The sequence below is a fragment of the Monodon monoceros genome, unplaced genomic scaffold (genome assembly GCF_005190385.1).
Source record: "Monodon monoceros isolate NGI ecotype Baffin Bay Population unplaced genomic scaffold, NGI_Narwhal_1 Super_Scaffold_12, whole genome shotgun sequence".
Classification (NCBI taxonomy): Eukaryota; Metazoa; Chordata; class Mammalia; order Artiodactyla; family Monodontidae; genus Monodon; species Monodon monoceros.
Window position 1 is genome coordinate 62699982 of NW_021703768.1, and position 25246 is coordinate 62725227.

Genomic DNA, 25246 nt, shown 5'->3' on the forward strand with positions numbered 1-25246 from the left:
TAGTGGCACAGTGGTTAAGAATCCGCCTGGCAATGCAGGGCACATGGGTTCGAGCCCTGGTCCGGGAAGATCCCACGTGCCACGGAGCAACTAAGCCCATGCGCCACAACTACTGAGCCTGCGCTCTAGAGCCGCGAGCCACAACTACTGAGCCCACGTGCCACAACTACTGAAGCTCCTGCGCCTAGAGCCCGTGCTCCGCAACAAGAGAAGCCACCGCAATGAGAAGCCTGAGCACCGCAACGAAGAGTAGCCCCCGCTCGCCACAACTAGAGAAAGCCTGCCTGCAGCAACGAAGACCCTAACCCGGCCAGAAAGAAAAAAAAAAAAAGCATCTCTTTACAGTACTTATCCTAGTAAAGAATGTGAATTTAAGGAAAAGTACCACATTAAGACTCGCAGCAGTGAAAGGGCCCATGCGAGCCACGGAGGTCTGGGTGGGGTCTCAAGGGGCCGTGTGGGCCGGCCTCCTGGCTCTGGTTGCCTGGGCACCTCGAGCCACTTCTTTTGCAGGGAAGGAGTATCTGCGGACCTCAGTGACAGAACACAAGCAGGTGCCCCTGGGAAGGGCCCTTCTCCTCCTTCTGGGTGTCAGGGGCCACATACTTCCATCACCTGCATGCGTTAAACCCGAACCCTTTTGCTCGAGCCCTGACTTAAGGACCAGGGAAAACCAGATGCCCCCTTGTGAAGCCCCAACAATAATGTTTTCATACCAAAGCCACTGCTTCCCTAACAGATCAGAGGCTCCTCTAATCAAATGTAAAAATAGTTTATATAGAAAGAACTCACTGCTCTCATGGGTGTAAAAAAACAAGAAGCAAAAATTAAGGGAAAAGGAATTCCCTTGCCGGGCGCTAAGGTGCATTGTCCCTGACTCTGAGCCCCCTCCACCTCGCCTCTGCCCTTTCTGGGACCTCCTCTTCCTGTCTGCTGTGTCTCCCATCTGTGCTCCCTGGTAGGTGAGCTTCCTGGGAGTGGGGCCTGATCCAGTGCGCCCATCCAGCCCTGCTGCCATCAGCTGCCCTTGTCCTAGCCTCCACAGCATGGACTTGAATGATCCCAGCTACAAGATCTTGGCACATGGGCAATCCGAGCTTTGATTCATCTATTGTAAATAAAAACACAATAAGTCCTGTTCACCCAGGAGGGGAGGAGAGTACGTGTTTGTGTTTATCCCTTCTGCTCTTCTCTGCAAGACTCTGGTGTGAGTAAGGGGTTGGTTCCTACTTGCTGGTTTGATTGATGGTACACTGGCCCCCACTGTGCCCAGGTCCCCTGTTGAGACCCATGGAGAGGGAGGGAGGGAGGGGGAGAGGAGGGAGAAGAGAAGTTATGCCCCTTCAGGGTAACATTCCTGGGATCATCTCTAATTCGTTAATGGGATTAAAATCAAGATTACCAAAAATGGCAACATTTTATTTATCTACCATCTTGAGTCTCCAATGAGACCTCAGCTGGGCACAATGGGATTTGAAAACCAATCTGGGAAGTGGGTCACTTCCTCTCTTAAAGGGGTGTAAAAAAAGGTGAGGGCTTCCCTGGTGGCGCAGTGGTTGAGAGTCCACCTGCTGATGCAGGGGACGTGGGTTCGTGCCCCGGTCCGGGAAGATCCCACATGCCGCGGAGCGGCTGGGCCTGTGAGCCATGGCCACTGAGCCTGCACGTCCGGAGCCTGTGCTCTGCAACGGAAGAGGCCACAGCAGTGAGAGGCCCACGTACCACAAAAAAAAAAAAAAAAAAAGGTGAATGGTGGCTAACTCTGGGTGGGTGGCTTACTGATTGCTTAATTTTCTTTCATATGTGTTTTCTGTATTTTCTAAAATTCTTACAGTGATACATATTATCTCTATTATCAGAAAAATGATAGCGGTTATTAAATGAAATATCTTAAGCTCAATGACTGGTTACTTGAGTGAATTAGTTTGAGAATGAAATTGTCTCTCCAATTTCCTGATGGTCACAGAGCCCTGACGTCAGGCCCAGGACAGCGTGAGTCACTGCTCTCCTCCTTGGCTTTGTACCATCTGGTGGGTGGCTCCCATGGCAATGAGGCAAAGGTGAAAGGGATGTGGCAGGTACCTCTACGTCAGTCAAACCTACCTGCTCTAGTGATCGGCAAGGGTGATGCCAGGGTGAGCAGGCTGGTCTTGGAATGGCCTGAAAATTAACCAATCTACACAAGCGATGACTATTCTCTACTTGGACAAAAAATAGATTTTAAGCGGTACTTCAATACATTTAGTATTGGCTGGATTATTCTTAAAAACTGTTGAGATAGAAATAACTTGGTACCACAGAATCGAATCATAAGCCCTTTAGGGCCAGAGGCCATGCCCTCAGTCTTGTTTGTGTCATTTCCTGGTCTCTACACCCCTCCCCCAGCACCGATACATGGGTGTGACTCCTTCAGGAAAACCTGGGTAACAAAATCTCAGTTTAGGAAATCTAAATCGATGTATTCAGGTTTTGTAAATACAGAAACCTAAATTTGTGTTTTCAAAAGGATTCACAGAAAGGTTTCTTCAAATAGATGTCCTTGCAGCATTTAAAATGTTTTATTTACAAATGTTTGTGTGTTCCAGGTACATTTTTGTAACTTATAGGTATGTAGTGCTCTTTTTGTTCTAAGGGCAGGTGTTTTTTGTTTTAAAGTACTTTTTAATTAGGTACAACATATAAACCGTAAAGTGCATTAAGTACACCTCTCAGTGAGTTTTTACATATGGATACACCCATGTAAAGACCACTAGATCAAGATATAGAGCATTTTCTAAACCCCAAAATGTTTCAGCACGCCCCTCCCTAGTTAGTATCCTTTCCCCATAAGGAAAGCACCAAGCTGACTTCTATCATCAAATTAGATTTTTTTTTTTAAGACTGAGCACGATCTCAGGATATTTTTAGCACACTATTATTTCTCACCATTGTATTAGAATTCAGTCAGTTGAGAGTCAATGAACCGACATTTATTGAACATCTACTATGTGCCAGGAATTGTTCTGGACCCTAGGGATATAAGAGAAGTTAGGGATTATCTACTTCAACCCATCACTTCATCAGGTAAAAAAACTGAGGCACAGAGCAGGTTAAATGATTTGTCCATGGTCATTCTACCAGTAAAGAGCAAAGCTGGATGCTTTTTCTACTCTTTCTCTTCAAATAGCAACATTTGATAAATGCATGTGGACTTGATTGTACAATCAATACCCCAGGAAGCTACATTTGTCCATTCTCCTCTGTTGTCTGTGGTGGTGCCAAATAGGTCCACAAGTCTAACACTTCCCTTAAAAGGTGGAGCCTAATTCTCCTCCTCTGTGTATGAGCTGGACTTAGTGACTCCCTTTTAAGGAAGTGAAAAAAGGTGGAAGGGACAGTGTATGATTCTGGAGACCAGGTCATAAAAGGTACTGCAGCTCCCTCTTTCTCTCTCTGGATTTCTGGTTCTGCTGGAAGTTTGCTGCCATGTGTGAGGAGAGCCCATGGAGAGGCCCACAGGGCAAGGAACTGAGGCCTCCAGCCAAGAGCCTTGTGAGTGAGTCACCTTGGAATCGGGTCTTCTAACCCCAGTCAAGCCTTCAGATGACTGTAGACCTGGTCAACTGCTTGACTACAACCTCATGAGAGACCCTGAGCCAGAGCCACCCAGGTAAACCACTCCTAAAGTCCTGACTCTCATGTAATGTGTGATGTAACAAATCTTCATTGCTTTAAGCTGCTAAATTTGGGGGTAATTTATTATATAGCAATAGAGAACTAATACACTCCCTTATTACCACTTTATATTTACTCCGACCCTCTCCTGACCTTCCTCCAATATCCTATTTTATAGTTTGTGTCTTTGGGGCAATGATGGACACATCTTTTTTAGCTCTGATATTTTTTGCTATATTTATTTATTTAATAGCTTTCTTGAGTTATAATTCACATACCATAAATGGGTCAACACATTTTTGAAATTGTGGTTTAAAACTACACATTTTAACCATCTTAAAGTATACAATTCAGAGGCATTAAGTGCATTCATGATGTTGTGCAACCACCACCACTATCCAGTTCCAGAACTTTTTCATCTCCCAAATGGAAACCCCATACTCACAGCTGACACATTTTCAAAGATAAATTTAATTTTTTTGTCCCCCAAATCTGGCACAATCAGGTAGTAAAAAGAAAAAAAATTAAATAAAACTTCTTTAAAGGTAAACAAAATCAGAGAAAACACTACTAATACTTCTAATGACAGCATGTGAATCTGTTCACATTCTTGTACAGAATAAGAAAATTCAATGAGCACATTCTATTATGGATAACATAAAATCTCAAATAAAAGTGTTACCAAAAGATCAGTCTTGGGCTTCCCTGGTGGCGCAGTGGTTGAGAGTCCGCCTGCCGATGCAGGGGACACGGGTTCGTGTCCCGGTCCGGGAAGATCCCACATGCCGCGGAGCGGCTGGGCCCGTGACCCATGGCCGCTGAGCCTGCGCATCCGGAGCCCGTGCTCCGCCACGGGAGAGGCCACAGCAGTGAGAGGCCCGCGTACCGCAAAAAAAAAAAAAAAAAAAATCAGTCTTTAAAATTCTCTTTAGGTCCATCGAGTGCAGAACATCCACATCATACATAGCGATCAAGAAACTCTAACTGGGTACAGCTGCTGGGACAGCAGGGGGAGCAAATAGGTATCATGTAGTGATGGCCTCCAATCTTATAGTATTAATGGTACCTACAGCCTTGGGGTTAGAAGGCTCCGGAAGGAACCTCTGGGCTCAGTTACTTCATAATATCCACCACAGGTTTGGGAGTGAGAGTTAGTAGCATTTTGGCCAGATGCATGCCAGCCCAGGAGTAGGGTACATGTTGGTAACAGGTGTCATTAATTCTAGCACCATTTCTTTCCAATCATTGTTATTTTAATACAAGTTAGTTGTAACCGGAGAATATTGCTACTGAATTGCAGGAACGGCTGTACCATGACCTATATCATATAGCTTGGTAGTTTCAGTTTCTAGTGTCCTCTGCAGAAGAGGACTGAGGATTACTGGCAGAAGAGTATCTTCAGTAGGCATATTTTTCTCCCCTCTCCCTCTGAGAGGACATTACAACTTCACTATGGCGTGTCCTGGACTTCCCAGATATGCAGACTGTGCTCCTACCCCTGGAGGGCAGCTCGAGAACAGAAAAGCTACGGTTGGAAGATATTTATATTCAGCCCCGTATTCAGCTCATTGGATTAGCACCTTCCATGGTGTGAGACTTTCTCATTTACTCATTTGTTCATTCATTCATTTATTTTTTTTTTAAGTATTGAGTGCCTTCCATGTACCAGGCATTGATCCAGGCATTGATGATAGGCAGTGAATGAAACAGTGGAGCTAATGTAAAAAAGAGTATAGTTTTGGGACATACTTCTCTGAGTTTGACACTCCTGAAGCTAATCTGGACTGGTCCACGTTAGTAGGACATTGGTGGGGCTAAGAAAGACCTGGCAGGTCAAACTGTGCATCCTCCTTCCCCAACTTCAGAATCTCAATACAAGCAGTAAAACTGAGAGAATAAGAGAAACGTGGATGTACCTTCATCTGTGTTACCAAGGCTCGGTATCCCGGATGCTGGCCATTTCCTTTTTCAAATTGCCTACTTGCATCGTCTCAGGACAATATTATCCTTTTCCAAGGTTTCTCCTCACTGCTACCGAAGAGCGGTGCAACTGAATATATTATGAGACATAGCTACACTCATGAGAATAAACTAGAAAAAAAGTCACCAAGCAGATGACAGAGACCCAAGCACTGCCATGAGCATGCCCACAGAGCCAGACGCACCACCCTTTCTGGGCGGGGCTCTAGCTTTAGTGTCAGGAGCAAAAGGAAGGCAGGCCTCAGCAGTGTTCCAAAAACCAGTGGTGCTCATAGTGGAGAAGCGAAGCACCCTTCCCAGGCATGGGATACATGGGTCAGAAGAAAGGGTAGAAAAAGAACCACAAAGGAAGCGGGGTAGCAGGCAGTCCAGACAAGATGAGCAGTGGCTGGAAAAAACTGGGGAAAAAACAAATTTCCCTATTGTAAAAACCAAAACCAAGGAGTAGGCCTGGTGCCACACTGATCTTAATAATGCAACGAGCCTTATGCTCCATGACGGGATGAGTGACGAGGTGAGTGAAGAGATGCATGAGCGGGGGGTGAACCAAGCCAGCATACTCACATGGGATGCCTAAACACGATGTCTCACAGACAGGGAGAACCCCTGGCCAATAGAACCATTAACAACTGTCTGACCCTTTCATTTGTTCCAAGAAATGTGAATCACTCCAATAAAACCCAGCTATGGGCAGAGGGAACTCTAACATCTGACTTGTGAGGCAAAAAGAACCAGCTGCTCCAGGTTCCAAGACTCAACAACTTCCTCTTTCAAATCGTGTTCCCCGCTGTCCCACAGCTCAGGAAAGAGGGAATGAAGCCAGTCACCCTCTCCTCTAGACACACGCCCCAGTCAACAGCAGAAGTGTTCAGATTTTATCAGCATCTCAAATGTACTAGGGGTTGAAATTAGACACCTCAGTGTGGTTTAGGAGCAAGAGAAGGGCCAGGTGAACCCAGGTTGGGAGAACAATGAGACAAGAGTCACAAAGTAAAGGCCTGAAGTCCAACTCGCAACAGAAAGGCTTTCTAGCTGCCCCTTAGGTTGCCTGAAATCCTACATCCAAGGGCCCCAAGCCCCAGTGGCCTTGGGATCACAGCGGGGATCTTGTGCTGGGAAGTACACGGGCACTGAGTGTTTCTGGTAGAACTGCAGACGGGAAAGGAGCTGCTTGACGATATGAGGATATTCTCTTGACAGGTCATGCCTTTCCTGTGGGTCCTGATCAATGTCAAAGAGCCAGAAGGTCTTGGTCGGTGGGTCCAAGGAGGGTATCACGGAAACATTATATTGAGATGGTGGAGGAAACCAGTAACCACAGCCTGGCAAAGAAATACAACAGTTTATTGGAGGAGGAGTATTGTAGGCAGGTTCTAATTTCAAGGAAGGAGTCTGGGGGACAAGGCTGAGCTCTGTTGTGGGTATGGACACGTAAAAAAATCTGGCCCTTGATGCTATGTCTAGATCTGTCTCCGACTCTGACTTCTGGTGCTTTAACTAAACATGTCTCGTGTGTGTGTGTCTGGGGGTGGTGGTGGTGGTAGTTAATTTTAGTTGTCACAGTGACTTGTCAGGGGGTGCTACTGCCATTTAGTGGTCTGGGCCAGGGATACTAAAATATCTTAGAACGTATGGGACAGTCACAAACGATGAAGGACTGTCTTGCCGCAAACGCCAAGAATGCCCTCATTATAAACATTGCTTAATTGCATCACAATCTTAACCATCGTACCACATACCATAAAAATATTTAAAAGATGTCACTTCTAGAGAATGTGCTCAGGGGAAGCAACCTCCTCCCCCCGCTATACCATTGGTTGAAGATGTAGCTTTCAGAGATGCTCTTTGCTAGCTAGAAGTGCTGTGCTTGACGGTCGTGCATATCGGAAACCCTTATTTTCCATGAAGCGCTAGAGCTGCATTTCTTCCTTTCACCCTCCCCCCGCCTCTACAGTTAATTCTTAATTTTTAAAAAGTTTAGGACCAGATGACACTCCTTCCCCTCATTCAGCAGCCCCAGAGATCATGTTTTGCAAAAGGCAGTTGCTCTTTGGTAAAGTTCTCCTAGCTGTTCTAGTGGGAAATGTTAAGCCTTCTACCTGGGTAGCCCGTGAGGAGTTTCCAGTTCCTGTGTCTGATGGCAGCATGGACAGATGTGTTGAAGCCTGAATATTCTGGAAGGGAAGAATCATACTTTGCCGGAACCATGCTGTTCCCAGGACCTGGTGAGAGGGTTTGGAAGAATCAGATCACTGTTACTGGAATGTGTCGTCATAAATCAACATTTTACATCCCTCTTGCAGAACAGTAGCTTTTATTCAACACTGGCACGTAAATGTGGATCCTGCCACAGAAATGAATCTTCTATTAAATATAAACAGAAAGCTCCAGTTACATTAAACGTCAGTCATAAACCACCACTAATATAAAGGAAATCCCAAAGAGGTTAGAACACTAATTCATCCTTAAAACCACTATGTTCTGCCTACGTACAGCTGGCCATATGCAGAACTGTGTTCTGTGACAGCATGTGGGGTTGTTTCTTTGGTAGGTTTTGTTTTTGCTGTTAAATGATTGAGTTAAATCCATTCTCTGTGTATACTTGTACACCTATGCAGATAATATAATACATTATAAAATGCACATTTTAATGGAGTCTGTCTCAAGCTATGAGAGTTCAAGCATGCCATGATAAATCGTACATACATTTATTTTTTTAACCACACTTATGAAATCTAAAAGTAAGTGAGCAACGCTCAGTTAACTATTCGGATAAGATAATTCTGGTATATAAATTATTGGTTGGTATCATGGATTATATTAATTTATCATCTTGAGGTCTTATATTAATTGATCATCAGGTTTGGAGGGGCACAATTAATAGTGCCTGCTCCCTCTTCCCCTCTTGACTTTGGAACCAGTTGAGAGGTAGAGGCCAGAGAGATGGAGCTAAAAATATTGCTTTTGTTACTGATAAAGTTGATTGGAGAGAACATAACTTCAGATCTGTGTCAGAGAGGGCTTGCTAATAATTGACGCTTGTGTGTTGACATATATCCTGGGGACAGGCTGGCTCCAAAATTAGACAAAAGGGTCTGAACTGAGCATGCTCAGTTCCTTCTTTTGGATAACTTCCTTCTGCACCTGCTTGTGGGGAGGAGCGAATAAGGTGAGAGAGACCTGAGTTCTACTCTAGTTGAAGGCCCTGGTGGATCCCTGAAGGCAAGGTATGGAGGTCCCCACCTTACTCCTACCTGTGCATGTTTAAAAGCCTCAACTTAGGGCTTAATTGTTTAATATTTAGTCTGTTTTAAATCCACATTTATCTGTCAACTTTTCAAATATGGTCATAGCAATCACCTTGGGTGTACTTCCAAAGGCTGTCAGACTACCTGTCCAATGACTAATAGCTGTAGTGTGTGATGTGTCTGTAAAAGTGCCCTCACCACCATCTGTCCAGCATCGCCATCATGTGATGAAGGACTTTGAGAGTGCCCTCCACCCCGCCGGAGCGGGACTTCTGTGCTGCACGCAGCTTAACGCGGGAAGCACTGGCAGTGGTGGAAAAGGCAGGGAGTTTCATTCTTTTTTTTTTTTTTTTTTTTTTTTTGCGGTACGCGGGCCTCTCCCGCTGCAGAGCACAGGCTCAGGACGCGCAGGCTCAGCGGCCACGGCTCACGGGCCCAGCCGCTCCGCGGCATGTGGGATTTTCCCGGACCGGGGCACGAACCTGTGTCCCCTGCATCGGCAGGCGAACTCCCAACCACTGCGCCACCAGGGATGCCCCGGGAGTTTCATTGTTTTGTCAATCTGGTGGGAATGACCCTGGAGAGGCATACTGCAGACTGAGCCAATAAACATTGGTGGTTTCAGACCTTCAGTCTTAACAATCAGTACCAACAAATCATCAGCACCAAAGAGGAAATCTTTTGGACTTCTTGTTTCTCTGTTTGCTTGTGGCTATTTTGGCTCCAGTACAAACGGATGCTTCTAGCGATCGAGGTGTATGCGGACGTCTACCATAGGAAGTATGTTCTTAATATACAGACTGTGGTAGAACTGTGAGCCCTCATGATTTACTACTCACAAGTTTGTATATAAAGACCACATTTTGATAGCAAAAAATGTTAAATAAAACAAGTACGCTTTGTGAACATAAACAAAGGAAGGAAATTTAGCTGTCTCAGCTATACTTATGTTTATATACATTTATTTTTAAAACAAACAGAAACATAAAATACCTAAACAATAAATAAGTCTAAGACTAAATGATGAAAGATGCTGTTATCTCAACTTAAGTTTTTTTCATTTTGAGAAATTAAACAAAGAGCAAAGCACAAAGAATAATATAACTAACACCCTGTGAGCTGTCACCCAGAATGAACAGATGTTAACATTGTGTCATATTTGCCTTTTTTTTTTAAAATAAGGGAAGTAGAACAATTAAGATGAAGTGACAGACTCCTTTTTCTCCATCCTCAATCCCAGTCCCTTCCCCCACTGCCCCAGAGGCTGCTGCTGTCACGACTTCAGTGCGTCCTTCAGCCATTTAAAAATACAGTAACACATATGTGTGTCAAGGAATAATACACAGTAGTTTTATACATTAGAAATGTACATGTATGTGTTATGCTATACATATTTTGCAGCTTGCTTTTTCATCCACTACTGTGTTTTTAGAGCTCAGTGATTATGCATGTATACATATATTCTTTTTAACTATTTAGTAGTTCACTGCATAAGATTACCACATTTTATTTATGCATTCCCCTTTTAATGGGAATTTAGGTTACTTTACTTATTTATTTATTTTTGCTATGACAGTTGACCATTGAACAACATGGGTTTTTTTTTTCCTCAAATGATCCTACTTTATTTTGATTTATTTTTAACATCTTTATTGGAGTATAATTGCTTTACAATGTTGTGTTAGTTTCTGTTGTATAACAAAGTGAATCAGCTATATGTATACATATATCTCAATATCTCCTCCCTCTTGCATCTCCCTCCCACACTCCCTACCCCACCCCTCTAGGTGGTCAAAAAGCACGGAGCTGGTCTCCCTGTGCTATGTGGCTGCTTCCCACTAGCTATCAATTTCACATTTGGTAGTATATGTAAGTCCATGCCACTCTCTCACTTCATCCCAGCTCACCCTTAACCCTCCCCGTGTCCTCAAGTCCATTCTCTATGTCTGCGTCTTTATTCCTGCCCTAGGTTCTTCAGAACAATTTTTTTTTTTTTTTTTTTAGATTCCATATATATGTGTTGGCATACGGTATTTGCTTTTCTCTTTCTGACTTACTTCACTCTGAATGACAGACTCTTGGTCCATCCACTTCACTACAAATAACTCAATTTCGTTTCTTTTTATGGTTGAGTAATATTCCATTGTATATATGTACCACATCTTCTTTATCCATTCATCTGTCAATGGACACTTAGGTTGCTTCCATGTCCTGGCTATTGTAAACAGAGCTGCAATGAACATTGTGGTACACGACTGTTTTTGAATTATGGTTTTCTCAGGGTATATGCCCAGTAGTGGGATTGTTGGATCATATGGTAATTCTATTTTTATTTTTTTAAGGAACCTCCAAACTGTTCTCCATAGTGGCTGTATCAATTTACATTCCCACCAACAGTGCAAGAGGGTTCCCTTTTCTCCACACCCTCTCCAGCGTTTATTGTTTGTAGATTTTTTGATGATGGCCATTCTGACTGGTGTGAGGTGATACCTCATTGTGGTTTTGACTTGCATTTCTCTAATGATTAGTGATGTTGCACATCCTTTCACGTGTTTGTTGGCAATCTGTATATCTTCTTTGAAGAAATGTCTGTTTAGGTCTTCTGCCCATTTGTGGATTGGGTTGTTTGTTTTTTTGATATTGACCTGCATGGGCTGCTTGTATATTTTGGAGATAAATCTTTTGTCAGTTGCTTTGTTTGCAAATATTTTCTCCCATTCTGAGGGTTGTCTTTTCGTCTTGTTTATGGTTTCCTTTGCTGGGCAAAAGCTTTTAAATTTCATTAGGTCCCATTTGTTTATTTTTGTTTTATTTCCATTTCTCTAGGAGCTGGGTCAAAAAGGATCTTGCTGTGGTTTATGTCATAGAGTGTTCTGCCTATGTTTTCCTCTAAGAGTTTGATAGTGTCTGGCCTTACATTTAGGTCTTTAATCCATTTTGAGTTTTGTTTTTTTTTTTGGCGGTATGCGTGTCTCTCACTGTTGTGGCTTCTCCCGTTGCGAAGCACAGGCTCCGGACACGCAGGCTCAGCGGCCATGGCTCACGGGCCCAGCCGCTCCGCGGCATGTGGGACCTTCCCAGACCGGGGCACGAACCCGTGTCCCCTGCATTGGCAGGCGGACTCTCAACCACTGCGCCACAAGGGAAGCCCTTGAGTTTATTTTTGTGTATCGTGTTAGGGAATGTTCTAATTTCATTCTTTTACATGGAGCTGTCCAGTTTTCTCAGCACCACTAATTGAAGAGGCTGTCTTTTCTCCATTGTATATTCTTGCCTCCTTTATCAAAGATAAGGTGACCATATGTGTGTGGGTTTATCTCTGGGCTTTCTATCCTGTTCCATTGATCTATATTTCTGGTTTTGTGCCAGTACTATACTGTCTTGATTACTGTAGCTTTGTAGTATAGTCTGAAGTCAGGAAGGCTGATTCCTCCAGCTCCATTTTTCTTTCTCAAGATTGCTTTGGCTATTTGGGGTCTTTTGTGTTTCCATACAAATTGTAAAATTTTTGAACAACACGAGTTTGAAATGCATGGGTCCACTTGTACATGGATTGTTTTCAAGAGTAAATACTACAATACTACAGGATCCGAGGTTGCTTGAAACCATGGATGTGGAACTGTGGATATGGAGAAACTATGGGTACAGAGCATTGACTGTAAGTTATACACGGATTTCCAACTGCACAACTGCACAGAGGGCTGCTGTCCCTAACCCCCACATTGTTCAAGGGTCAACTGCATAAGCCATCCTACAGTGAACATTGGTCTTCAAGAGTCATCTCATCATTGTTGGCCTTTTGTATTTTCAATATACATTTTAGGATCAGCTTGTCAATTTCCCAGACAAGCTGCTGGGATACTGATTATAATGATACTGACTTCAGGGATCAGTTTGGGGGTATTGATGCCTTAAAACATTGAGACTTATAGCTCACGGGTATGGTGGATCCTGACATTTATTTAGGTTTTAAAATTTTTCTCTTAATAACATTTTATGATTTTCTGTGTAGAGGTCTTACACATCCTTTGTTAACTCCCAGTTGGTTGATGTTTTTTGATACTAATATAAATTCTAAGATATATTTCACATTCTTAATGTTTGTTACTAGTATGTAAAAATACAATTGGCTTTTTCACATACTGACCTTGTATCCAGTGACTTTGCCAAATTCATTTGTTAATTCTAATCCTTTGTTCATGGATTCTTGGGATTTTCTACACATGATATGGTGTCATCCACAAATAACATTTGTTTTTCCCTGTATTATCTTTACATCTTTTAATTTCCTTTCCTTACCTTATAACACTGAACAAAATCTCCAGTATAATTTTTTTTATATATCTGAATCACTTTACCGCACACCAGAAACCAACACAACACTGCAAATCAACCACACTTCAGTTAAAAAAAAAGGATCTATGGCAAAGTAAAATAGGTGGTAAAATCCAGTATAATTTTGAATAAAAGTAGTGATAGTGCAAATATCTGTCTCATTCCTGATTTCAGAGGAAAAGCTTTTAATAGTTCACTGTTAAGTATGATGTCAATATAAAATTTTTGTAGATACACTTTATCAGATTAAAGAAGATCCTTTCTATTCCCAGTTTACTAAGAATTTGTATTTTATCATAAGTGATTGTTAAATTTTATCATATGCTTTTTCTGCATAAAATGAGAATATTATATAATTATTCTTTTCTATCCTTTAATGTAATGAATTACATTTATTGATTTTTAAATGCTAAACCAACCTTGCAGTTATGGGATAAACTGCTTTTAGTCATGATGTTTATCCTTTTTATATATTGCTGGATTCACATTTTGTTTATGACTGATTATATCTGCCAGCAAATATTCACATTTTGTTTAAGATTTTTGCACCTATGCTCAACACAGAAATTGCTCTAAAATTTTTCTTGTAATGTTCCTATCATGTTATTGAATCAAGGTTATATAGGTTTTATAAAAGGAATTGGGAAGTGTTCCCTGAAGAGTTTGTGTAAAATGAATGTTACTCCCTAAATATTTTGAAGAGTTCATTTGTGAAGTTATCTGGGCCTAGAGTTTTCTTTTGGGGAAGGTTTTAAATTATTGATTTTTTAACAGATATAGGGCCATTCAGATCTTCTATTTCTCCTTTTGTCAGTTTTGATAAAATGTATTTTATTGGGAATTTGTCTAGTTCATATAAACTTTTGGTTTTTAAATTCTCTTTCTAATGCCTGTAGCATCTGTAGTAATACCATCTTTTCATTCCTGATATTAGCAATTTCTCCTTTTCACTTTTTTCCCATGATAAATTTTGCTAAAGGTTAATTGATTTTATTAGTTTTTTCAAACAACCTGTTTTTGAGCTTTAGATCCTCACTGTAGTATGTTCTATTTCATTAATCTCATCTCTTATCATTATCCTTTTCTTCCCTCTATTTTCTTTGGGCTTAATTTGCTGTTTCTTTTATAACTTCTTGAATAATTGATTTTCAGCATGTTTTTCATTTCTGATATATACATTTAATACTATATATTTTTATCTAAGCACCAATTTTTTTTTATCATGCAAGTTTTAAATATGCATCTTCATTATTCAGATCAACATATTCTCTAATTTCCATTGTGATTTTCTTTTTGACTCATGGTTTATTTGAAAGTATTGCCTAATGCTTAAACATTTAAGAATTTCCTAGTTATCCTTTTGTTATTAATTTCCAGTTTAATTCCGTTATGGTTAGAAAATATATTTCTTGAGTTTTAAAAATAAACTTTTAAGTTTAGAATCATTTTAGAGGTATAGTATATGATTTAAATCCTTTGAAAAGTGTTGATATTTGCTTCATGGCCCAGCACATGGTCAATTGTGTACTATTCCATTCTTACTTGAAAAAACATGTATTCTCAAGTTGTTGGGTGCAATATCATAGTTTATTAACTATGCTGTTCAAATCTTTTATATCTGTACTGACTTTTTGGTTTCTTTGCTTGTTCTATCAGTTACTGACAGTTATGCTGAAAATCTTTCACGATAATTTAGAATTTGTTCATTTCTCCTTTTAGTTCTGTCATTTTTTGCTTCACACATTTTGAGACTGTATTATTAAATGCTTACAAATTTAGAAGTAAAATTCTGGTTGATCACCCCCCCCTTTTAAAAATATATTTATTTATTTACTTATTTATTTGGCTGCACCGGGTCTTAGTTGTGGCACACGGGATCTTTGTTGCTGCATGCAGGATCTTCCTTGTGGCGTGCGGGATCTTTAGTTACGCCATGCAGGATCTTTTAGTTGCAGCATGCAGGCTCTTAGCTGTGGCATGAGGGATCTAGTTCCCTGACCAGGGATTGAACCCGGACCCCCTGCATTGGGAGCATGGAGCCTTAACTGCTGGACCACCAGGGAAGTCCCTGATTGCTCTTTTTATAATTTTGAAAAATTCTTCTTTATCTCTAATAATGTTTTCTCTCTTTAAGTCTACTTTGATGTATAGATATTGCAGTATTAGCTGTCATTGTTGTTGTTAGTCTTTGAATAGTATATCTTTTTCCATCTATCTTCTCAGTGTTAGGCTCATATGCAATACAAAGAAGTATAAAAGAGGGTATGGTAGGCAGGATAATGACCACTAAAGATGCCCATAGCCAAATACACCGGGAACCTGTGAATACGTCACCATGCTTGGCAAAAGAAACTTTGCAGATAGGATTAAGTGTAAGAACCTTGAGATATGGAAATCATCCCAGATTATCTGGATGGGCCCATTCTAATCACATGAGTCCATAAAAGCAGGGACTATTTTCTGACTATAGTCAGAGGGAATTTTGGCCAGAAGAAGAGTGAGAGAGATTGCTCAAAGGCAACATTGCTGCCTTTGAAGATGGAAAAGGGGGCTATAAGCTAAGGAATGTGGACAGCCACCAGAAGTTGGAAAAAGCCAGGAAATGGATTTTATACTAGAGCCTCCAGAAGGGAACACAGCCTTGCTGATACATTGATCTTAGCCTTGTGAGACCTGTGTTGGACTTTTGACCTACAGAACTGAAAGATAATACATCTGTGTCATTTTAAGCCACCTAAGTTAGTGGTAATTTGTTACAGCAGCAATAGAAAACTAACACACAGGGGCTCTATTATTTGTAATCTTACAAATTAATTAGGAGGAAAGGAGATTATATATGAAATGGTTAAATAACAGCATGATACAGAATATGATTAAAACCAAACAGTAAATATTACAAAAAGGTCATGGTAGGAAGAAGTTGATGAAGGCTGAAGCACAGAGAAAAGATTGAGGAAGGAAGTGAGACTTTAGGTAAAGACTTGTAAGGTGCATCCCTTTGTTATCTACCACTCCTCCCCGTTTCTAGTGTAAAACAATATATAGGGTATGGCCTAAGTCGGATTCATCTCTATAACCCCAAAGCTTAGCCCAGTGCCTTGGCACATCAATGATAAGTGCTCAACAATGCTTTACTGAATCAACCAACGACTAAAAATTGGATAAACTGGAGGTAGAAAAGGGAAGTTTAGATTGAAGAATGAGAAAAGCAGTCCCAATGATTAATGCATTTGAAGCACAGTGATGTAACTGCTGTTGGAAGTTTGGGTGAGACAGTTGGAAGATGGGGTGAAACAATGTCAAGGCACTAAATACAAGGTTGAGAAATTGCTGCTTTTCCACTTCATCAGTAGGAAGACACAAGAGGAATTTAAATATGTTTTTTAAAGACTGAACTATTTTTTCTAACAGATTTATAAAGATACAATTCACATATGATACAATTCACTGCTTTAGAGCATAAAATTAAATGGTTTTTAGCATATTCATAGAGTTGTGCAATCATCACCACAATACACTTTAGAACATTTTCTTAAAAGAAACCCTATACCATTAACAGTTATTCCCCATTTCATTCCACACCCTCCAGCCCTAGGCAACTGCTAATCTACTTTCTGTTTCTTTGGATTTACCTATTCTGGACCTTTCTTATAAATGAAATCATATAATATGTAGCTTCTTTCACTCAGCATGTTTTCAAGTTTCATCCATGTTGCAACATGTCTCAGTACTTCACTCTTTTTAATGGCTAATATTTCATTGTATAAATATGCTGCATTTTATTTATCTAGTCAGTGGTTGATGGGCATTTGGTATGTTTTCACTTCTTGGTTATTATGAATAATGCTATGAACACTGATGTACGTGTTTTTGTATGTATCCATGTTTTCATTTCTCTTGGATATAGACCAAGGAGTGGAGCTGCTGGGTCATATGGTAACTCTATGTTTAATCTTTAGAGGAACTGCAGACTGTTCCAAAGTGACTGAACCACGTTAGATCTCACCAGCAGAGTATTAGGGTGCCAATTTTTCCATATACTTGTCAACACTTATTATTGCCTGTCTTTTGATTATAGCCTATTGGGTGTTAAGTGATATCTCATTATGGTTTGGATTTGCATCTCCCTGATGACTAATGTAGCTGAGCATCTTTTCATGTGTTTATTGGCCATCTGTATATCCTCTTTGGGGAAATGTATATTCAGATCCTTTGCCCATTTTAATTTAGGTTATTTGTCTTTTTATTATTTAGTTTTAAGAGTTCTTTATATATTTCAGATACAAGTCCCTTATCAGATGCAAATATCTTCTCCCATTTTGTGGATTGTCTTTTCACTTTCTTGACAGTGTCCTTTGAAACACAGAAGTTTTATTGCACTGCTTATGCTTTGGTGTCATATCTGAGAAACCACTGCTTCACCCAAGGTCATGAAGATTTACATCTATGTTCTCTTTTAAGAGTCTGTAGTTTTAGCACTTATGTTTAGATCTTTGATTCATTTTGAATTATATTTATATGTGGTGAGAGGTAGGGGTTCAACTTCATTCCTTTGCATGTGGATATCCAGTTGTCCCAGCACCACTTGGTGAAGAGACTATTCTTAGCCTATTTAATTCTCTTGACATTCTTGTTGAAAATCAGTTGACCATAAATGTAAGAGTTTATTTCTGGACTCTCAGTTCTATTCCACTGATCTATATGTTTACGTTCTTAAGCCAGTACCTTGATTACTGTAATTTGTGTAGTAAGTTTTGAAATCAGAAAGTATGAGTCCTTCAATGTTTTGTTTGTTTGTTTGTTTTCTCCAAGATTACTTTGGTTATTCTGAGTCCCTTGAATTTTCTTATGAATTTGAGGATCAGTTTATCAATACCTGCAAAGAGCCAGCTGGGATTTTGTTAGGAAGTGTATTAAACCCATAAATCAATTTGGGGAGTGCTGCCATCTTAATGGCATTAAGTCTTCTGGTCCATGAACATGGGATATCTTTCCATTTATTTAGGCCTTCTTTAAGTTCTTTGAACAGTGTTTTATAGTTTTCAGAATACAGCTTTTGTACTTCTTTTCTTAAATTTATTCCTAAGTATTTTATTCTTTTCAATGCTACTGCAAATGGGACTATTTTCTTAATTTCATGTTTCATGTTCATTGCACAGAAATACAGCTAATTGTTGTACATTGATCTCTTACTGTGCAACCTTGTGGAACCTGTTTATTAGTTCTAATAGTTTTTTAGTTGACTCCTTGGGATTTTTTATATACAAGCTCATGTCATCTACAAATATGGGTAGTATTACCTCTTCCATGTCAATTTGGATATCTTTTATTTCTTTTTCTTACCTAATTGCCCTGTTAGAATCCCCAATATAATGCTGGAACAAATAATGAAAACAGACATCCTTGTCTTATTCCTGATCTTAGGGTAAAGCATTCAGTCTTTCCCCATTCAGTATGATGCTAGCTGTAGGTTTTTTTTAGATGCCCTTTATCAAATTGAGTAAGTCCCCTTTTATTCTTAGTTTGAGCGTTTTTATCCAGAAGAAGTATGACATTTTGCGAAAAGCTTTTTCTGCATCTATTGTGATTACTAAATATTTTTTGTCCTTTATTCTACTGATATGGTGCGTTACATTAATTGATTTTAGGTGTTAAACTAACCTTACATTCCTGGGATAAACTCACTTGGTCATAGTGTATAATCCTCTTATATATTTATTTATTTATTTTTTGTGGTACGCGGGCCTCTCACTGCTGTGGCCTCTCCCGTTGCGGAGCACAGGCTCCGGACGCACAGGCTCAGCGGCCATGGCTCACGGGCCCAGCTGCTCTGCGGCATGTGGGATCTTCCCGGACCGGGGCAAGAACCCACGTCCCCTGCATCGGCAGGTGGACTCTCAACCACTGCGCCACCAGGGAAGCCCCAATCCTCTTTATATAAATTCCATTTGCTAGTATTTTGTTGAGGATTTTTTGTATCTATATACATAAGAGAATTTGTTTAGAATTATTAAATTTGTGTTTTCACTATTAAATTGACAGTGTATTAGATACACTGTTGAGACAAGGGACAGGAAGCAGAGATTTCTTAGAATGTTAATGACTTACAGAATTTTACTGACATAGTTGGACTAGATCCAGATTTAGAAAATATTTATTAACAACTATGTGATAAGAGAGCATTGTGTTCTTAAATTCTATGACATGAAGTGATGAGCATAGACACATCTAAGGGAAGTTTTGAAGGTAAAACCTAAGATTTCTGGTGACTAAAGGTTATAAAAGATAAAATTCCAAGGTTTCAAGTTTGGTGATTGAGAGAATATTGTTGATATTGGCAGAATAGAGATGTTAGGGCAGGAAATAGTGGTGATTACATGACCCTGGAGTTAGGCATGCTGACTGTGAAGAATTAATATGAACTCAAGAGAGAGATATCCACTACCCATGGAGCTAAAACACCGGACTCTACAGGAGAGACTGAAGGCACACACTGATTCAAGCACCATCCACAATACAGTGATCATGGAACCCTGGAAATGGATTAGCTGTCTGCAGAGTGAAGCAAGAGGAAAGCAGAAGCTCAGAGACAGAGACTAGTGCCAAAGGAAAACTGTCAGCAAAGGAGAAGAAAATAACATGAGGAAGAAAACCGGTTCAAAAGGACATCACAGAAGTCAAGAGAGCAGAAGGTTTCGGACTGTGATTCAAAAGTACCAAATATTCCATCCATCATCTTGATGGATGAGAAAAGGGCATAGAATTTGTTAACCTCTGGGCAGAAACAGGGGAGTTCAGACAGAAGCATAAACAAACGCATCTTTCTCTTTTCCTTCCAAGCTGAAAGCCACCTCTGAGATAGATAATAAAGCTTTCCGGTCAGACAGATATACTCAGTTATAAGATGGATTAGTCACGTGTATTGATTTTGGATGTAAAGAGGAGATCAGCAGAAAAATTTAGGGCAGATGAAGAAAGTCATTATCTTACATAATATATAGTAAACTTATAGAGCTCCTTATCTGAGCAAACTCTGGAAATCTAAAGGAGTTCAAGTTTCCAGAATGAGGTGGACCATCAGTTTCAGTGGAGAACTGTGTTTTCCAGAGCCAGAAGGACTTCCAGACACACCTTGGGAGTTGCCTTTAGATGGGATGGTGGGTTAATGGGTGAGGATCCAGGGTCCCATCTCCATTTCAATCAGCGCAGTTTAACCCTTAAGGAAGAATCTGTAATATATATTTGCTAAATATATTGTACTTCTCTACACTTTTGATAAAAGGGTCTGTGGCTGAAATAATTTGAGAGACACTAATTGGGAAGGGACTGAGGGATGCCTGGGACACTTCTGATGGTCTGGTGTTCATGAAAGGCAATCTTGTCCTCTTGGCTATACAACGGATCCTCCTGACTCTTGGGAAACTACCCTCTGGTATAGTCTATGATTGTATTTTATAAAATACATTATTTTTTCTATGTAATTTATATGTTTACTGTTATATAAGTTGGAAAACACAATGTATGAACAGGAAAATTAAAGTTACCTGTAAATTTATTAGCTGCTAACATTTTGGTGTATACCTTTGAGATTTTAAACTATATAAAGCTTAAATAAAATGTTAGGTCATGTTAGCTGACGTGCAAATAAGAAGAGGAAAGCTCATAGAAAACACAGTTTCCATGGTTTAGAGAAAATTGGGCAGGGGGGCGAGGAGTCTCCAGCATCAGTGCAGGGCTGAGCAGGATTGTCTGGGTCTCTGCCTCTCTGTAACGTCCGAGTAGAATGGACTGGTTGTGGCTGGAGAACAGGGCCTATGAAGCGGTAATGTTGTGACCCCCCAAAGGAAAGCACTGCTGGGAATGGTAATGAGGGCAAAAGGAAAGGGCTGGGTGATTGAAGTGAGTCCCTTATATCCCTCTCCCAGAAGGCCATGGTGCAGAGCAATACAGAGCACATATTCTGGGAACCAGATTGCTTGGGTTCGAATCTCTGCTCTATCACTCACTGGCTGTGTGACCTTAGGTGTCTCCTCATTTGTAAAACCAGGATAACCTAATTTATTTCACAGACTAGTTGTGTGGCTTAAATGTGATGACACATCGAAAATGTTTATTAGCAGTATGTCTAGCACATAGTAGGTGCACAATAAATGTTATTATTTCCAGCTGTGCGATCCTGGGCAACTTTCTTAACCTCCCATGCCTCAGTTTACTATCAGTAAAATTAGTAGAACAACAGCAAGTGAGACAAGGCATATACAAGTGCTTAGCATAGTATGTGGTATGTTGTCAACACTATCAACATTAAAGATAATAACAGCTAATACTTATAAGCACTTACTACATGCTGAAAAACATAAAACACTGTGTTAAGTGTTCTATGTATAGTAACTCATCAATTAACTCATTAATTCCCACAGTAGCTCTATGAAATAGGTAATAATGTCTGGCAATAAAGGTCACTGAAAGCTAGCTATTATCAGTTTAAAATAGGTTTTTTCTTTTATATACTGTTCTTCTCAAGACTTTACAAAGAAGAGAAAAGTAGATAGAATTCATTATTACACCAGAAAAAAACAAAACAAATCATTTCTCTGGTCTGGGTTTGGAGAGCACCTATTTGTTCCCCCATTCATGTTCTTCCAGAGTTTGAACAGGATTGGGGAGAAAAGGATTTATAGTGGAAGCATTAATTTGTCACTTTGAGGGTTTAGTTCCTTTTCTGTCCTGTTGTATGGCCTGTCATTCATTCCCACTGAGCTCCATTTGTTTTTGCTTTGTTTTATAATTCACAAAGATCAGTTTAAAATTTCATTCTACCTCTAATGACCCATTTTATTCTTCATGCTAGCGTCACGCCATCTTTGTACTTTGATGACAGTGCATATATACTTACCGCAGACTTAATCACTTGGGCTACTGGGGAAAATCCCCAGCTTTTCCAGGTATTTGGTTATCAAGGTGTTTTCTAAAATGCTATCCTTTCAGGTATATTTTTAGTGAACAGGTTGGATTTAAGTTTAATTAGCAACAACTACCTTCAACTTTCATGCTTAAATGTTCTTGAAAGTAGCTTGTTTGTCAGTTTGTTACGTGAGTCAAACGTGTCTCTTAAAGTTTATTACACTAAGGTTTTATTTACACTAAACATTTGATTGGATTTCTTCAATCCAATAGAAGTTCAAGGGATCCCGAATTTGAGGTGAAGTTCAAATCACTAAGGTCCCTATTGTGCCAGCCAGTCCGAGCCCCACTGCCCACTGCCTGCACCTCCGCCCACATCATAGTGCATTCTGGCTACTTGTGGAGAGACATGCGGGGTGCACATGTGGATCAAATCTCCAGGCTGCTCACGGTTTTACGTGACCTGAAAGCTCAGGCCACGGCTGCCTCCCATCTCACTGTGTGGTAAGGACTTACATAACCAGATGCCAATGTGCCCATTGTTGTCTTGAGTTTGTTTTTAAAAATCATTCTGGATCTAAAAGCAGAAGTTTTTCCTCTAAAAATAGTTCCTGAAAAACACTGGTTAGAACCGCCACACTCTGAGCTGACACTTTACTGACCCCCTTTCCTTAATTTTCAGAGATGAAAAAAAAGCCCCTAACAACCATAGGGACGGCCCTCCCAGCTCGAAAGCTGGGATCCACAGAGCTTTTAGGAACGCAGCAGCATTCCCTCTGCCATTACTCTCTAGTTCTGAAAAGGAACTCAGAGAAACCACTGTGCATTTCAGTGGCCTTTAGAATAATGTCTTTCTATTATCTTGTTAGATCATTTAACCACTCTGATTTCCTGTTTCCAAGTATGTCAAATGAGGATAAAAATAATGCCTACCTCCCAGGATGATTGTGAGGATGAAATGAGATCCTATCGACGGTGAGTTTAAGTAGAAAAATCCTGGTTACAGGTCTTGAATTCCCACAGCAATTGCCACAGGACTGGGCACACAGACAAAACCTACTGACCAACTCAAAAAAAATCATTTCAAGTCAAGTTGAACCTGTGGCCTTGGATTGACAGCCATCAGAATCATGGTGTGATCAACTACCCAACCCTGTAATTACTGAGAGATTTGAACCAGCTGGAACAAGGTATTATTAGAAAATTATAGGCAGAAGGGGATGGGGAAATTAGTCAAAGGTGTTAGTCAAAGGGTACAAAGTGTCGGTTATGCAAGACAAGTCCTAGAGATCTACTGTACAGCATGATGTATACAGTTAACAATACTGTGTTGTGTACTTACAAATTTGCTAAGAGGGTAGATCTTATTTTAAGCATTCTTATCTCATACACACACACACACACACACACACACACACACACACAATGATAATAAATAAAGGAGGTGGGAGGAAACATTTGGAGGTGATGGATATGTTTACGGCATAGATTGTGGTACTGGTTTCATGAATGTATACTTATTTCGAAACCCAAGTTGTATACATTAAATGTGTACAGCTTTTTGTATGTCGATCATACCTTAATAAAGTGGTTTCAAAGTGAATGAATGAAGGAATGAAGAAAGAAAAAAAATTTTATATGAAAAAAATGTTTTGATACCACCTAAATTTTATAGGCTAAACCAGAGGTCTGTCCAAAATTGTGGAAATAGAGTGAAATAGAACAGGGATTCCCAATTCTGGTTCTACATTGGGATCACCTGACCCCTGTAGTCATCTTAGTACTGAACTCTGCTCCCTGAGCCCCATGCAGCTCAGCCCTGGTCTCTTGCCTGGCCCAATCTGCCAACATGGACTGCCCAGCCTTCAACGATGTGAAATCACCATCGTCAGCAAGCAGCATCTATTACGCTTGCCATGGTCTTACATAGTTCTTCCCTCCAAACAAACTCTGTGGAGCTGCCCATCATATAAAAGAGCTAAAAGCAGAGCTGTCCAGTCTCCACCTGGCTTCACTGTCAGCAGGCCCCAGAGGACCCCATGGGTGCCGCAGACCCCAGGGTAAAAGGCAGCGGCCCAGAGCACTCTGCCGGTCTATGGCCATACCACCCAGAATGTGCCTGATCTTGTCAGAGCACTCTGCTGGATGCACCCACGCGGGCACAGGTGCTGCAGGTGAGGGACTGGGGGCCTGGGGAGCATGTTGGCACTGGCGGATGGTGGCGTTGTTTAGTGAGTCTGGGTTACAGCGGGCCACGTGCCCTCTGCCTTTCTGGGCCATCTCCACCCCTCGGGGCCTGTGCGGCCCTGCAGGTGTATACCCGGAGAAGGGAAAAATAGCGAGGCCTGACCACCATTAAAAATTCCTCACCAGGGCTTCCCTGGTGGCGCAGTGGTTGGGGGTCCGCCTGCCGATGCGGGGGACGCAGGCTCGTGCCCCGGTCCCGGAGGATCCCACATGCCGCGGAGCGGCTGCTGGGCCCGTGAGCCATGGCCGCTGGGCCTGCGCGTCCGGAGCCTGTGCTCCGCGGCCGAAGAGGCCGCGGCAGTGAGAGGCCCGCGTACCAGAAAAAAAAAAAAAAAATCCTCACCAAACTCATCCTGCCTCTTATCTCTGGACTTAACCCTGATTGCTGCAAGTTTATTGTTACACCCACACGACTTGTTTAGAATCTCGTCTCTCCTTGGTGAAATCCTTACAACAGGAAACAGGAGTGTTGGGGAAAATATGCCAGACATAAAGCTAATCGGAAAAAGGTGAAGAGGAATATTACGGACGTTATTTATGACCTACAAGGGAAAAATCAAAATGCTCATAATTTTTATCTATGCACTCCACATGACAGATTTCAAATGAATCTAAGTTTATGATTTTGGGTTTACAAAGTCAGTTTCTCCAACACCTACTCATTTAGTCCATATTTGATATTTTAAAAGTCCTAGTGAAAAAAAGAGCTTTGATGTGGCGTGCTCAGCCTAGACAGAGTTCAAATGTTAATCATTATTGAATTGTGCATAATAAGTATTCAGAGAATGTGCCTGTGTTACAGGGAACTTCAACAGTTGGTCCATGTCTGACATTAATAACCAAGAGTGTCAATTGAGCAGTGTAAACCAAAGCCACAG

General features: G+C 40.9%; 1 protein-coding gene across 1 annotated transcript in view; it reads right to left on the reverse strand.

Moving 5' to 3' along the window:
• Positions 1-3724: 3724 nt before the first annotated feature.
• The window catches only part of ARSB (arylsulfatase B), a 175612-nt gene continuing 154090 nt past the window's right edge, over positions 3725-25246 (reverse strand). The window contains exons 7-8 of the mRNA XM_029217193.1: positions 7734-7856; positions 3725-6956 (exon numbers count right to left, since the gene is read on the reverse strand). Coding sequence (XP_029073026.1) covers positions 6691-6956; positions 7734-7856 — 389 coding nt within the window. The 3' untranslated portion in view covers positions 3725-6690. The remainder of the gene's footprint in view (positions 6957-7733; positions 7857-25246) is intronic.